General features: G+C 35.0%; 1 protein-coding gene across 1 annotated transcript in view; it reads left to right on the top strand.

Moving 5' to 3' along the window:
- The window catches only part of VEGFC (vascular endothelial growth factor C), an 80,589-nt gene extending 69,193 nt beyond the window's left edge, over positions 1 to 11,396 (top strand). The window contains exons 4-7 of the mRNA XM_086746918.1: positions 894 to 1,045; positions 5,301 to 5,410; positions 5,671 to 6,001; positions 10,733 to 11,396. Of these exons, the coding sequence (XP_086603044.1) occupies positions 894 to 1,045; positions 5,301 to 5,410; positions 5,671 to 6,001; positions 10,733 to 10,847 (708 nt within the window). The 3' untranslated portion in view covers positions 10,848 to 11,396. The remainder of the gene's footprint in view (positions 1 to 893; positions 1,046 to 5,300; positions 5,411 to 5,670; positions 6,002 to 10,732) is intronic.
- Positions 11,397 to 16,151: the final 4,755 nt, after the last annotated feature.

Here is a 16,151-nt window from a genome sequence, read left to right as displayed (position 1 = left end):
ACCAAAAATAATTTTTAAGACTTTGACCTAAAGTATTTGTCCTAACTTCTCAGGAGGCTATTGAGATTTGAGTCTTACAGTGGAACCTTCTTAATTTGATCGTTAAAGTTCATGTCCAGAATTGAATACCGAAATGAATCTCACTGTTTATCTGTTATCACATATTCAGTTTTTCCACAAGGTATGGCTGAAGTTGTCCTCTTCCACCAGTTGAACTCCATTTCCCACTAAAGTTAGGATTTTATTCATTCACATAACTGATTCTTTTATTCATAGTGAATATTTCTTAATATCCTAAAAAAGAAAAATAGTTCAAGATGCATTCCATTAGGATAACCATATAATTTACATTGATACAAATACTGCAAAGTCAAAAATACAGTGTGCTGTGGTTCAAAACTTGTTCATCCAAAAATGTTCTGGTCTAAGTCCAATATACTGCTGTTTTACACAGGCTCTTGTGATTGTGCAACTGATGCATTAGATTGTAGCTTACCCCCTTTTTAAATTAGTCTTGTTTTCCAACTTGTTAAAGCACTTTCCAAATGTTACGGTTTAGATTTTTTAAAGGCTGCCAATTTTAAGTCGTTTCCTCTAGAAAAAAATGAGTTCTTTGTACATTTTCCTCTTTCAACAATGTTAGTTTAAATCTTACAGTAAGCAAATGGGCACGTAACAGGGTTTAACACTAAAAATGTTGTCATAACATAGCTATTCATTTTGCACATAATGGTTATTTAGCAGTATAATTGCATATGTCACTCAATTATGGTAGAGAACAAAAACCCAAACTTAAATTCCTCATAGCTTTTTTGTATATCTTTCTGTTGTTTTTAGTTGTGCTGATACTGATCTATAAAAAAAAGTTCTTTGCTTTGCTTTCCCTTTTATAGTTGTTTGAGATCACAGTGCCTCTCTCTCACGGCCCCAAACCTGTAACTGTCAGCTTTGCCAATCACACGTCCTGCCGATGCATGTCGAAGTTGGATGTTTACAGACAAGTTCATTCTATCATAAGACGTTCCTTGCCAGCAACACAAACTCAGTAAGTATGAGATGTGTCTTTTCTTTCATGTTGTGAGCCAGCCTGGATAGTTAGATTTAAAATACTGTTGGAAGCTTGCACATTTAAGATAGGTGAACTTACATGTGTTAGTAGTAGAGGCAGAATGTGTTTTGTAAAGGAGCTAATATTGTTTTACATGGAGAGAATGTTACTAAACTAATTAGAGCAATACCTTTTTACCTAGTGGATAAACCAGAGCTAGGTCATTTAAAAATGAAGCATAGTGTTGTTTGTGGGGTTTGTTTCATGGAAAGAGCTACAATGCGATTGAGGCTTAAAGGAAACATTAATAAAAATCAGGTTTTTTTAAAAAAGTCATCCTGGAAGCTATCAAAAAATACTTACTTTTGCAGATAAGGAGTAGACAACATTTCTTTCTCAAACTGTATTTTCCTATTTAAAAAACTGTTTAAAATAGGCCTGTATTTAGGGGATCTTTGACTACAAATCTTTTTCAACATGCTCATATGCCAAAAGTGAAAATAAAACAGAATGAGAAGAGGAAATAAAGGATTAATTCACAGTCCACAGAATTAGCATGTTGATTTGTTTGGTGATTTTGAATGAAAAAAAAGTCGCAGAAGAAATCTGGCACGGAAGCAATTGTTATTAAAACACTTGAAGAACCCTTTCCCTTCATTTTAGAGGGCTGAGTGATGGTTTCGTGATATATGGATATTTAGTAGGCCAAAAATACGTAACAAACTAACGATTGTTCTATGGAAGAACCAATAACTAGAAGCTAAACTGAAATTAACTTTAGACATTTTTAATAAGGCAAGAGAATGGTGCAAAATGCCCACAGATGTCGTTTTCTCTCTGTTCTCATTCGGTTAAAGTCTGGGTGTTTTCTGACGTGTTCCAGCTAAACACAGATTATATTCTATTAGAATTAAAAGTATTGAATTCGTTCATCAAAGCATGGAGCATAAACAATGGCCTAGAAATGCTAAGAAATAGACCTATTAATAGTTTAATTAATTGCATGATCAACAGATTATAGAAAATCAAAACTTGAGGGTTAATAATAAAGTCAAATTATGCTGACTATTGGCAGCTTCTCAGTGCTTCCAGATTAAGAGCACCGGTAATTACTAATTGCCATTGCTCTAGTGTATTCTAGCCAGGAGACAGCTACCTGTAGTTAAAGGGAAGTAAACGTACAGATACAAGACTTTGACCAGCGCTCACAGGTAGCTGGCTATGCTGTAAGTAAGGAATCACGCTTCAACAAAGGTAAGACAGAGTAGTACTGGATCAGCAGATACACAGGCCTTCTTTACTGTTAAGTACGGTTTTTAAAATCTATGTCTTTTTAAAAGGAAAGAAAAAAAGGCCAAACAAAAAACCAAGCTGAGTGCTTCTAGATTCTAGAAAGGAAAGATATTTAGATGTTCCTGGTGGGTGCCTAGATGCTTTTCAGAATCCAACTGGGGTTTTTTAGTTTGTACTAATGTTCTCAATTTCTTTTAAACTTATTTTTCCGTAACATTTTTACTTATAGGTTTGAATGCTAGTGGAACTGCTGTAAAGCCAAAACTTGGAAATGTATTTTCTTCTCACAGTTGCAGATCTGCATGTGTGCATGTATTTATGTACATGCTCATTTTAACAGAAATACAGTAATGACTTTCTTATGGATTACTGAAAAGAAAATCCTAAGAGTATACTCTCTGGTTTTAGGGTAGTAACACTTGGGTTCTAATAAGAATTCAAGACTGGATTATGCCAGAATGCACAGACCCATGTTAGAAAGAAGAGAGAAATGACATATAAGATAGAATACAAATAGTCCCTCTTTTTTATATAAAATATATTTTCTGCACAAAGTTATCCTCATAATTAAGGTCTAGGTCTTTGCCTGTTCTCCTACTTTTTTCCTTTTTATACTTCTAAAAAGTAGTAGCTACCTCTACATAACATGAAGAACTGAGGCGGGTCAGTTCATGTTAACCAGTGTTTCAGAATACCTCCTGGATTAAAGGTATCTTAAGTTGTACTCTTCTCTGTTTATATAGAATGTCATCAAGACGTGCAACTGAGTTAGAATATTGTCATTATTTTAGAAGTTTAGTGATTTGGGGTGGCGGAGAGCAGAGCGGCCTTCGATATACATAATTCATATCTCTAGGATGACCTTTCTTTCCCATGGTTTGTAGGTAGGTGCTTACAGAGCTGATACGCATATTTTAGATGTGGTTTGGATGTATGTTGTACACATTCAGTGTTTCCCTCTCTTGTGTATTATCTATCCTGCCACTGACAGGTAACAAGTTAGCATGCTGGTTTTTTTTTTCTTTCTTTCAGTTGAGTTGACAATGATTTGGAAAGAGGTAGTCAAATTTTCTGCTAAATGGTTTTGAGTCTGATTTTTTTTTTCTAACCTTCCTGAACTTTCCTAAAATTTTATGATAAGTCATTTTAAAATTTCGACCATATCCCCCAGTAATTTTCTGTACTACCAACAAGAGGAGACTTTGTAAACAAGCAGTTCCAGTTCCTTTTGCTAGGTGTCTCCAACCCTGATGCTGAAATACATATTGTTCTCTTCAAGTTCTGGTAACTTGGGTTTTGTATCAACATTTTCTTCATATGGAATCAGAATCATAGAATAGTTTGGGTTGGAAGGGATGTTTAAAGGTCATATAGTCCAACCCCTCTGCAAAGAGCAGGGACATCAACTGGATCAGGTTGCTCAGAGCCTCATCCAACCTGGCCTTGAATGTTTCCAGGGATGTGGCATCTTCATCACCCTCATTGTAAAAAATTTTTTCCTGATGTCTGATCTGAATCTACCTCCCTCTATTTTAAAACCATTACCCCTCGTAAAAATGGGTTAATGTGCACTTGGTATTTTCTTCATACTGTCAACCTGGCTTCCTTTTGTAGTTAAACAATCACAGCTAAAGCCAGGCTGCTCCAGGTGTGAGTTTTGGGGTTTTTTTTAAAAAAAACAGAATACAATAATATGTCAACAAATTGTCCATACTGTCTCTCAAGCAGAATAGGAGGCGGGCAAAAGGACACGTGTGCCAAGTGAGGGAACAAGAGTGAGATCATTAGCAGAACGAAATTGGGAAACACCAGCTAGATAAAACATGAGGTGATGCAGGGTGATGTTAAACTACAGCAGTTTTTACAAGCAGAGTTGTTTAATGTGGTGAAGGGGTGTGGTGTACTTGAATGGTGATCATGGAAGAATGTCCCACCACCTGCATTTTTAAATGCATGAGTAATGGTGCTCAGGGGAATGAAAACTGCTTAAAAAGTGTAATGTATGTACTATCTTAACAGATGAGGATTTTAGAAATCTTACAGAAACAATGAGTAAATGCCACAGCCTGGAGGCATGAAGTTACGCATGACTAGTTAAAGGTTGTAGTGTCACCTATGGTGATAAAGAAATTGCAAGCAAGGAAGATCAAATAATACCCAGGTATCGTACCTGTGGTGCACCTACTAGTTAAGTTCAGTCATATTTTAAAAAGAGACCAACCACTGTTAAGATTTTTTTTGCTTTCTTTGCTTACCACTACCTTGGTTGCAAAACTCTAGCAGGTAAAGAGTGTTAAACTGTTAAATCATTTATTGTCTTTCATTTCTAAAGTGAAGAGGCATCACTGCTGAAGTCCAAATCTTTAGATTCAAGAAAGCTGTCCAGTATTTGAGTGGCTTATGAGAAAGAGTCAGTTAATGTCATGTAACTTTCACGTAAAGGGGAAAGGAATCTGATAATCTAATTTTGTTTTAGAAATTAGAATTTGGTCTAAAGCATTCATTCAGAAACTATTACCAGCTGTCTTTTAATGTCTATATGTGTGAAAACATTTTTGTACTGCAGAAAACAATGCAGAAAATTATGCCTGTTACCACCTATGAGGTATTTGGCACACAAATATTTTTTTATGCTGGTCTGTTTTCTATATGATGCTTCCATTCAAGGGTTAGATCTGTTTCCAGACTACATTAAGAAAGTACAAACATCAGTTTCTAGAAGTTAGAGCTAAAGCTTGAAATGTGAGAAGGTATCATCAACCATTAGTTGAAGATTCCTGTAGTGGTGAGTACCTTAATTAGTATAGATGTGATAGGAGTTAAAAATAAGATTATGAATGAGCTGAAGCTCTTTGAAAGGTTTTTCTATTGGAGGGAAACAAGAGCGATTAGCACCAAAAATGGATTTTTTTCCTTGAGTTCTTAGGGTAGTAAATCAACAGTATATTTTATTCCGCAGATGTCATGTGGCAAACAAGACCTGTCCAAAAAATCATATCTGGAATAATCAAATTTGCAGATGTTTGGCACAGCATGATTTTGATTTCTCTTCTCACCTTGGAGATTCTGGTAAGCAATTTTGCTTAAACGATTAAATGTAGTTCCATGTTTTGATTTACTTAAAGGAGAAGTTAAAAACATGAAAAGTAAATAGAATAGAATCTTTTTCTTTATTGATACTGTTACTGATTGTTGTCTGTCTTTTGGCATATGTTTGTTCTTAAAATACCTTAAAATGTATAAATTCAATACTGTTTATTCCCTTAGAAATATGAGATGAGTAGAGATAAAATTCTGACAATTGTGCAACTTCTTTGCGGCATTTCTAGACACATCTGAAGGATTCCATATTTGTGGACCAAACAAGGAACTAGATGAAGAAACTTGTCAATGTGTCTGCAAAGGAGGCGTGCGGCCCTCAAGCTGTGGACCTCACAAAGAATTAGACAGATCATCATGTCAGTGCATGTGCAAAAACAAACTTCTCCCCACTTCCTGTGGGCCCAACAAGGAATTTGATGAAGATAAGTGTCAGTGTGTATGTAAAAAGACCTGTCCTAAACACCAGCCACTAAATCCTGCAAAATGCATCTGTGAATGTATAGAATCTCCCAATAAATGCTTCTTAAAAGGAAAAAGATTTCATCACCAGACATGCAGGTAAAAACTCACTCTTTAGCCCTTTCATTGTGTTTAAGGTATAAAATTTTGAGTTCTGTCATTACCTGTCCTGTTGGGTTGCTTTGTGGACTTAAGTAAAAAGTAAGCCACTCTCCAATTCAGTTTTATCTTCTATGACTTTTATCATTTCTAAGAGGAAACTACTAGGCAGAAAGAGTATTTTAAAGTATGTTTAGTTTCTTGTACACTTACTACTACTTCATGTGATTTTTTTTTTCTTTTCATTAAAATAAGGTGTAAGTTCAAGCTCCTCTTTTTTTTTTTTTAATGCTCCTTGAAATTCTACTCTGTTTTTCCCCAGAACTGAATATTGCATTTCAAATAACTCAAATATTTCTATTAGATTTCAGGGATTAGTCCTGGAGGATACTATAATTCATTTTCACTTCCAGTTTTTGCATATCCTTCATTTCACTTAACTGATACTAAAGATTTATGAGTGCAGAGGAACTCTGATAGCTCTGGGTGATTTCTGTGAAAAGCAGATGTAAGAAAGATGGGGAGAGGCTGTTCAGTAGGGCCTATTGTGATAGGACAAGGGGTAATGGTTTTAAAATAGAGGGAGGTAGATTTAGATTGGATATTAGGAAAACATTTTTTACAATGCGAGTTGTAGAACACTGGAACAGGTTGCCCAGAGAGGTGGTGGAAGCCCCATCCCTGGAAACATTCAAGGCCAGGCTGGATGAGGCTCTGAGCAACCTGATCTAGTTGGGGATGTCCCTGCTCCTTGCAGGGGGTTGGACTAGATGTCCTTTGAAGGTCCCTTCCAACCCTAACCATTCTATGATTCTATGTAACTGTAAGACAGACCGCCCACATGCATCATTTAAAATGAGATTTGATTAGGAAGAAAACTCTGCTGTTTCTTTATATATCAGAGGAGCTTTTCCTTCCACGGCTATGGCAGTAGTAGTCTATATATAAAAATGTGGATGACTTCAGGAAACAAACAATATCATTTCTACTTTGTATAATTTGTGAGGAAAGTTTTCCAGTAAAGTGAATTTGTTAAAACAGAAGCAATCCCATTAGAAGCAGAAAGATCACTTATTCATCAATATATGGGAATTATTTCTATTATATTAATGACAAATAACAGTTCCAGAAATGTTCAGACACTGGAAATGGAAAACAGGAAATTGTGACATTTAAATGTCTGTGTTAATTCATTGCTTATTGAAAGTAAACCTTGTATATTTTTTAATGTAACGTGTAATTCGTTGGCATCAATATATATTGCCATATATATATATATGTTAGTTCATCTTGAGTAAAGAAAAAATGTCTAATATTAGGGATGAGACCTGTGTTGAAGTCTCTAAAATTAATAATAACTGACATTACCTGTTTTCCTATGTTTTGCCTTTTGAGTGGAATAGAAGAGTTGTTAAAAACATAAGAAATAATTTCTTCTGTATGGTTTTTATTTCAATTTTATGTTTGCAGAGGAAAAAAAATCCAACCTTATTACATGAGCTTTAGCACATTACAAAGCCTTAGCACTACTCAAACGTACGTTTCCAGCAGTGCTACACATATAAACTATGTATTTTAAGAGAACATTTACAACTGGAAAAGTCAGGCATTTGAAAAGCTAAGAAATATCGTAATAGATATCAGATGCTACCTCCATTGATTTAAAGACTTACTATTTGAAGGTGGGAATTGAGCTCTGCTTTTCTCTGTGTTGTGGTTGAATACAATAAAGAATTTGAATCTCTTTCTCACTTACAAGGACAATGTGATAGAGGATGCTTTTAGCTGTTTCTCTTTTCTAAACAGCTTGTGTATGTTGTTACTTTATAGCTCTACAACTGATAACTCTGTAGATAGTAGCACTGTCCAGGAAAATAGAGGATGCAATCTCTCCTCCTGCTTAAAAAACACCTAGCATAGGTTTCTCACATTTTGGTGTATCCACAAGCTTTCCATAAAAGGAGTAAAATCCCTACCACATCCTGTTTGTCTTTTGAAATAAAGTCCATAACTTTGTGCAAGATGCCTGAGACCTAGACGCAAGCAGACCCCTGTAGCTGTGTCCTAGACAGCTCCCCATGCAAACAGATAGTCCTTGTAGGTTCTCGTTTTGAAGCACCTGCATTTTTATGTGCTGTGTTTAAAATGTTTCTGGCTCGAGACCCTGATCCAGAGGACAGGAGTAAAATGTAATTTTGAAAGAACAGGACAGGAAGAAAAAAACCAAAACAAAACAAAACAAAAAAAAAACCCCAACACCGTAAAGTGTATTGGCTTTTAAGGTGATCGTGCTGTTACTACCACTAAAAGTAGCACTTCAGTTTCATTAGTGCAGATGTTAGAATCTTCAAAATTTCAAACCTGAGTATTTGGTAACAAAAAAATCACAATTACTGAACCATGAAGAGACAGTTGCCACTGACTCAGCATGCACTATACATATTGACTGCACATCTATCTTAGCTCCAGCATGCTCAAATTGTCCTCATCAAAACAGACATACGTTACATGAAAGCACTCCATAAACAACATTCAGCCTAAATCTTTTGAAAGACCTGGTCTGTTGTTCAACAGAGTTTCCTAAGGAAACTACATTTATATAGTTACAATGACTCTGCTACTATTCATCTCAAAAATGTATTTTGGTCAGATTTGGCAGGGCCAGATAAGTAGGCACCCAAGCTGCAAAGCATTTTAGAGAAGGAGAGAGGCTTTCTTGCTCTGTTGAAATGTCCCAAATAAGGATAAGACTGCAGTAACCCGACCTTGACTGCTGCTAAACTCAAACTCACATGGGAGAGATGCTTTATAGCGCTGTCAGCTGTAAGTTAAGTTGAAGTTCACAGTTCACTGGGAGGCACAAATCCTAAACAAAGTGAACTCCTCATATTTAATGATTACATGACTGTTTTTCATTTTGTGCAACATGTCATAGGAGGGTGGAAGAGTTTATCTTTGTCTTTTGTGTGTGTGTGTGTGTGTGTGTGTGTGTGTGTGTGTGTGTGTGTGTGTGTGTGTGTGTCTTGCTTCATTCTGTGGTCAGTCAGTACACGAAATATTCTCACTTTTATGGCAGAGATGGCCAAAAGGGAAGCCCATTTGCTCAGAGTATTAGATCCTTTGGCAGACATGCAAGATAGTAGAGTTCACTTGCTTTCTTTCTCAAGTGACACTGATTTTTGTTGCCTTTGACCACTGTTTCCAAACTTTAATGGGCAAAAGATCAGCAGGGCTTTGAGAGATTCCCATGAGCTTTTACACGGGTATCAAATATATTAAGTGGCACAAAATAATGTTACTCCTTTAATTACAGACACCATAGTGGTGAAGTAATCTATAATTAATGACATTGAAAACACTGAACAAGATGTGACTAGTTAATAAGTGTCATGTTTGCAGCCTTCCTCATTCCTTATTGTTTTCCTCATAGCCAGGTTCATTGGTTGAACTAGCTGACTTGAATTAATATAACTGTAATCCAGACCTCATATCATAAACAAATTGTTGCAAAGTACTTACTTGGTATCCAAAACAAGCATACAACGTATTAACTTATCTGCAACAATAATAAGAGTAGCCACAAGCCTGAAACAAGAATTGTCTAGGGAAGAGGATAGTGACATTGCCTTAATATAGTGTACCATAGCGTCTTTGAACTGAAGTATGAATTATAGTAATAGATCATAATATCAGTGTTTCAGAAACAGGCACACATTATTTAAGTACAAGTTTTAAGTACAGCTGTGTTGAAATTTGAAACGTATATTTTGTCCTTTGACTCATTGCCAGCATGTGAAAAAAACCCAGACTTGTACTTTGTCTCCATTACACACCAGAAAGTATTTAGCATTGTTATTGTAAGGTTATTTTAGGTCAAGTTCTTGTTTTAATAGAAAAATAAAATAGGAAAAGGAAGAGTTCAGGGACAACCACAGATACTATCATTGTATACATTCTATTTATTAGTCAAGAAGTCTGTGAAGAAAAATTCTGCTGCTTCTTAGGTAGGTGTGACTTGTGGTTCAATGCTCTATTTCTTTTAAACTTATTTTAATCAAATAGAGACTATTTCTATCTTTTTCCTTTAAGATTTGCCATAAACATGCAGACTCTGGTCTTAATTCGAATGCACATAGATGCAATATGAAGTGTAGATGCATCCCCACTGGTCTCAGAGAGTGGCTGTGGGAGTTGGCAACTTGAAAGGAAGTTTTCAAGACCAGAGTCACAGTGTAACACATACAGACAAATCTTTCTCAGGCTTTTTGCATTAGTGAATAAGGTGAGAAACAGTCCTGGGTAAGAAGATGGTAGATTTGATTATCACCTGATTCTGGGTTTCCCGATCAAACTGGTAGCATGCAGGAGGTCAAAACAAACCAACCTGAGTACAGAAAAATGCTCCTGTATTTTCAAAAATAAATTTAAAAAAGTACTACTCAAGATTAGACTGCAACCACAACCAGGCAATATGTTAAAAATATTAATGAATATCTCTTGCAATAGGATAATTTATCTTCAGTACTGTTCATTATTCTTTCATTGTCTTTTGTAAAGAATTGTCCAATTAAAAGTAGCTGCAATAATATAAACAGAAGTTAAAAGATATGTATTTGTAGGAATTAAATATCTCATTGAGAAATTACAATCTAAATGCACACAGATTTCTACTCCAAGTTAATATAAATGATCATTTTATACTAATGCCCACTTTTTTTTTCCTTTCTTTAGTTGTTATAGACCTCCGTGTACAGTCCGAACGAAACGCTGTGATGCTGGATTTTATTTTAGTGAAGAAGTGTGCCGCTGTGTACCCACATATTGGAAAAGACCACTTATGAATTAGTGAAGAGAGCGCTACTTGCTATTTTGGTGTACATTTTTCCATTAGAGCACAAGAACAACAGAAACTTTTCTAATATTTGGAATTAAATGTTCACCAGAGACCCTGTGGGACTTTCAGAGACAGATGCATTGTGCTTTTCTCAGGATGTGGAAAGCAAATGTAGAAAATAACTGAGGTTCATGTTTTGTAAAGAACTCAATAAGGACTTATTTTCTGCCAATGACCAAACAGCCTAGGTTCTCCTTCTTGTGATTTTTTTTTTTTAAGAGATAATGACTATATAATTTATTTCCACTAAAACCATTGTGCAGCATTTCTGTTTATAGCAGTAACAATTGTTAAAGCTCACTGTGATCAATATTTTTATATCATGCAAAGTATGTTTAAAATAAAATGGAAATTGTATTATATAATGGTGAGAATGTTTAATTATCTGCCTAAAGAAAGGAACTACAACTCAGCTTTATTATCAGAGTTCTTAAAAGGAGGAAAGGCGATTAAGGGAAAGCACTTTCATAAAAGGAAGACTACAGTTTTCTCCTACCTGTTGTCTATGTAATTTGAAATAGAAAGAGTTATACTTAGTGTTTCATGACCCAGTGCTATTTCTGTCTCTAGAACAAAACTAGCAAAGCAAGTACAGTTAATAACTGTTGAAAACATTGGAGGTACTGTATATTGCCTGAGAATAAGGACTACATTTAAAGGAGACCAGCAACTACTCACATTCCAATATATTCACCTTTTATTTTTATTTATTGTTAGTGTTCCTAAAGAATAATGTAAAATAACATCTATTGAAGGTTATTAGTAGGAAAGTGGAAATGCCAACTATGCTTTTTTATTTAGTATTACAGGCTATATTGTAAAATTTAGAGCTACATAATTCAGAATGCTTTGATCCACTTTTACTCTTTCATATGGTCAATCAGTTATTTGTGTGTGCAAAAATACGTTGAAGGAAAATAATACATTTTACATTCCAATGGGGACACGAAAGGACTTCCACCAGTCTGCTGTGGATTGACACCATCTCTACATAAAAAAAAATGGTCAGGACTTCTCTTTGTTAAAGAGAATACAAAATCAAACATATTCATCTCTAAAAAGAGGTAAGATTTTTTTAACTTGCAAAAATAATTTTAGATGTCATGATTCTGATGTGCTAGTTCTAAGCAGCTGTTCTTAAAAGGGTTATTAATTAAGTATTATGTCTGATTATTTCTTATAAAGTTGGTGATGAGGAGTTGCTTTTCTAGATTGTTGAACACTTAGATATCAGAGTTCCTAAAACTGAGTGAAAGATACTTTTAATTTCTCAGCCCCCATCAAGATTTGAGACAGTCTAAGAAGCAGGCAGGATGAGAGGCAGTTTGAGAGTTCATTCACACTTTCCACTGTATGTCTGCTGTCCTCAATGTTATTCCTAAGAGGCCAGCTATTTATTATCCAGATGGGATAACAGTTTAGGCAGGATAAAGTTTAGGCATACAAACACTGAGGAATGTCTTTGTTACTATATTGCCTCAGCAATCAAATGCAAACTCTATATGACAGTTTAACATTGAAATGCAACTTTATGCCAGTATAACACCACACAATTCCCACCGATTGGATTAGTAGTCACACAAATCAACAGTGTCTAAACTGGCAATGTCAATCTAATAGCAAGAGGTTAATAGTCGAAACTTTATTCAGTATTACTAGAGATTCAGGCATCCAGTTCTATATGACAGTTGCTTGAAGAAAGCATAAAATACCTAAGAAATCAATTAAAAGAGCAAACTTTAACCAAGACTTGAGGAAACAAACTGTAGGTAAATAAGATTAAGTTTAATATAATATAAGTTATAATATAAGTATAATATAAGTTTAATACAGAAGAGAGGCAGCAGGGGAAGGACAAGCCAAATCTGAAACCAGGAGCAGATGCTAAGTAAGCCAATATCTAACAGATAAAATATGTACTTGTGGTTAAAACGGAGAAGGGCACAAATCAAGGCAGAGCAAAACTGCATTCCAACAAGTAATTCTATGTAGATTATAAAACGCACATGTTAGAATGCTGTGCAAATAAACTACTAAACTGAGTAACACTCACTTTACATGTCTAAAGTATCTGAAAGGAGTTAATGAGAACAGAGCTAATAAAACCATTCTGGCTAAGTAAGTATTTGGATTTCTACTGAGCATGCTATGCTAAAAATCATAAAACGCACCAGGGTATGGAAAGAAGGCAAGAAGTTTGAAAATCAGAGCACTGAACAGGAAGCACCAACCTTATTACAAACATCAGCATTCAATAAGAATTACTTTCTCAGATGCATTTTTTTCAGTTTCTTAACCTTCCACATATTGACATTTGGCCATAAATTATGTAAATCACTAAGTAAGACTAAGATTTAAAGAAAGCAAAGACCTGACTTATGAAAGTTACCACGAATCAGGTTTATGTCTGAGCAAAGTGACTGGTCAACTGTTCTCAAAGGTGTGCAGATGAGTAGAATAATATATGCATGCAGTTGATAGTATTTTGTGGTAATTATGCTCTCCTGTTCTGCTTTACTTTAAAAAGTGGGGATTTTTAAATCCATTATACACAAGAACACAATAAATATCACAATTATTATCATTAGTATAGGCACAGATTTCCCATTCTGTGTGATAAAATGTGGCTGTTCATCTCAATACTGTCATAAAATCGTCTATGTTTAAGCAAGTGTTTATCTGTGGTGAAATAGAGTGGTTGCATAATCTACATAGCAGGGCTTCCTTGCATCTATTATATAAAGTAGATGATGGATTTACAGCAGTTTCAGTTTTGAAGTGTTATTTGATTATAATCTCCTTGTAATTTTCATCTTCATTTCAAATCTTAATTTAGTATTCTTAAAATATACAAAAGAGAGAGTATACAGCTTAAAGTATGATCTATAAATATATATTACAATTCTATATACAAGTTATTCTGCACTTACTCTGAGTAAAACAGTTTATATTGTTATTTTTGTAAAACCCCTGTAGCTTCTACAAAAAAATAGAAGTGGGGAGCGGAGAGAGAGCGCACATGCACACAACTCTGCAGTAAATCACATTTAATAGTAAACAGACTTATGCTTGCATTTCAGCAGGAATTTACAAGTTTCCGTACTCTTTCAATATCATGCTATATGCAGACCATAAATTATGCAGAGCAACCCCTCTCTACCTGTATTCAGGGAAGGACGTACTGTTTGCAGCACAAGTGTTGTTAGTCTGCTGACATGTTTGTTTAATTCCCGTTGAACAGGTTGATAGTAAATCAGTTCTCTCGGTTCTGTTTGAAAGACCAGTATGAAATCTCGCATATGTACCATTTCATCTTGAAAAGCTTAGTGTTAGGATTGCTTTCAATACTCTCATTTTCAGCATCCAGGTGTCAGTGACGACTCCAGATGTCGTTGAATTTCAACATCTCTCTCTGTGATTTTCTGGAAGAATAGCTAGCTATCACATCTATACCAAAAGCTAGGAATGGAATAAATTACGCAGCCAGTAAGCTCAAGATTAGCCTAAGGAATATAATATATTATTTTAAATATTATTTAATTTTGCATTATTTGGAGGTAAAAAAGGTTGCCTTTGAGTAGAAAAGTTTAAAGATGATCAACTCAGAATTTTCAGAACTTTTATAATTTATTCAATGTGATATAGTAATAATTTTTAATATTGCAAGAGTTTTACTTTATTGAAAAAATGAAAATAATAGTTGACAATTTATTTAATAGCTTGCTTTTGTTGTCTTTCTGTTTTCCTTTTCCCTTTCAGATAAAATTTCTGGGAAAGAACACAGGACAACCTTCTGATTGAGTGATGAAATACTAAGATCAAGTGGACTGGGTATTTATTTTTTTTTAATTTAATAAATATGAAGGATTAATAAGGACTCATAAAATTAGGTCAGTTTAATGCAAGTTTAAGACTCCAGATTACACTAGAGTTCTTAAAAACTCTAGGTAGATCAAAACATTTTTACAGAACAACATATCTAGACTCATTTTATCCAGATTTTCTTGTCCAAATATTGTAATGGAATCTGAAGAGTAGGATTAAGAGGTCATTAGTTGTACAATAGCACAGTTTCTAAAATTTCAGTAACTTATAATTGTAAAAATGTGTTTTTGATCTGTAGTCTGAAGTTATGAATCAGGGGACCTTACTTCAGCTTGAGAATATATTGAATTACAAAACATAGCACATTCCAAGGAGAAAAAAAAAAAATTCTTAGAACACAATGCTTTGCTCTTTTGTATGACCATTGCTACTTTTTGGCAAAACTCTATGGAAATATCTGAAAATTGTATATTACCATGTATTCCCTTCTCAGCAAAGCGTTGTCATGAAAAAAAAAACCATCTTGTAGATTCAGATATTTTTCCTGGGTAAGGGTACTGTGTCCATTCCTGGCAGACACTGATGTTTCAACTGAGTTTCAGCAAACTCTGTCCATTTTCTACATTCATAATAAACCGTATGTGGTCACAGAACTCTTCCCCTTTGCCCCCTTTCTCATCTTAAATTACTTCTCTTAGATTTCTGGACCATATCTCAGTCTCCCCATAAGAATATCTGCATTTCCCTTTCAGCCTTTCTCATATATCACTGCTAACCCTAACCCTTCCATCTCCCTCTTGTATCCAGTCTCTCAAAAATGGCATTGCTTTCCTCTCTGTTACCATTGAGACCTCTTTCCTCTCTCTACTTTAAATAATCATGTCAACGTGGGGATTAATCTGTTTTTAGTTGTCTAGTGATGATACTTTTAACTCTACATATAGGAAAGAACAAGTGTTAAAAAGAAGTCAGGAACTACACATTACAGGTGTGCAAATCCCTTCTGCCCAAGCAAATAACACTTATAAAAATTATTTCAGTTGAGAGCCTCCCAAAGCAAACTTGGAAATAAAAATAACACGTGCAGAAATCACCCTGGCAAATTACAACTGAAAAATAAAAGACAATTTATGATATCACCCTCCTTGTAAAAAACACAAGCTTTAATTCTGCTGGATGCGGGATACTATCTCTGCAGTCTAACATCGCGCTCATGCAATCCTCAGTGATGTCCAGCCTTGTAACTGAGTTATGCTCATGTCTCATTAGACTGTGTGGAAAAAATCCAGGGCTCAAGGGCAGGTAAGAAGACTTTTCAAACAGACCAAAGAAAGCCCTGAGGTCTGTACTTTTCCTTTGTACAGAGGTACCTACCTCTATGCCTTACACCACTGTGAAGACAGATGAAATGTGGTCACAGGATCCTTCCTA

The sequence above is a fragment of the Chlamydotis macqueenii genome, chromosome 4 (genome assembly GCF_036417535.1).
Source record: "Chlamydotis macqueenii isolate bChlMac1 chromosome 4, bChlMac1.mat, whole genome shotgun sequence".
Lineage (NCBI taxonomy): Eukaryota > Metazoa > Chordata > Aves > Otidiformes > Otididae > Chlamydotis > Chlamydotis macqueenii.
This window is presented reverse-complemented; position numbering and strand designations above follow the sequence as displayed.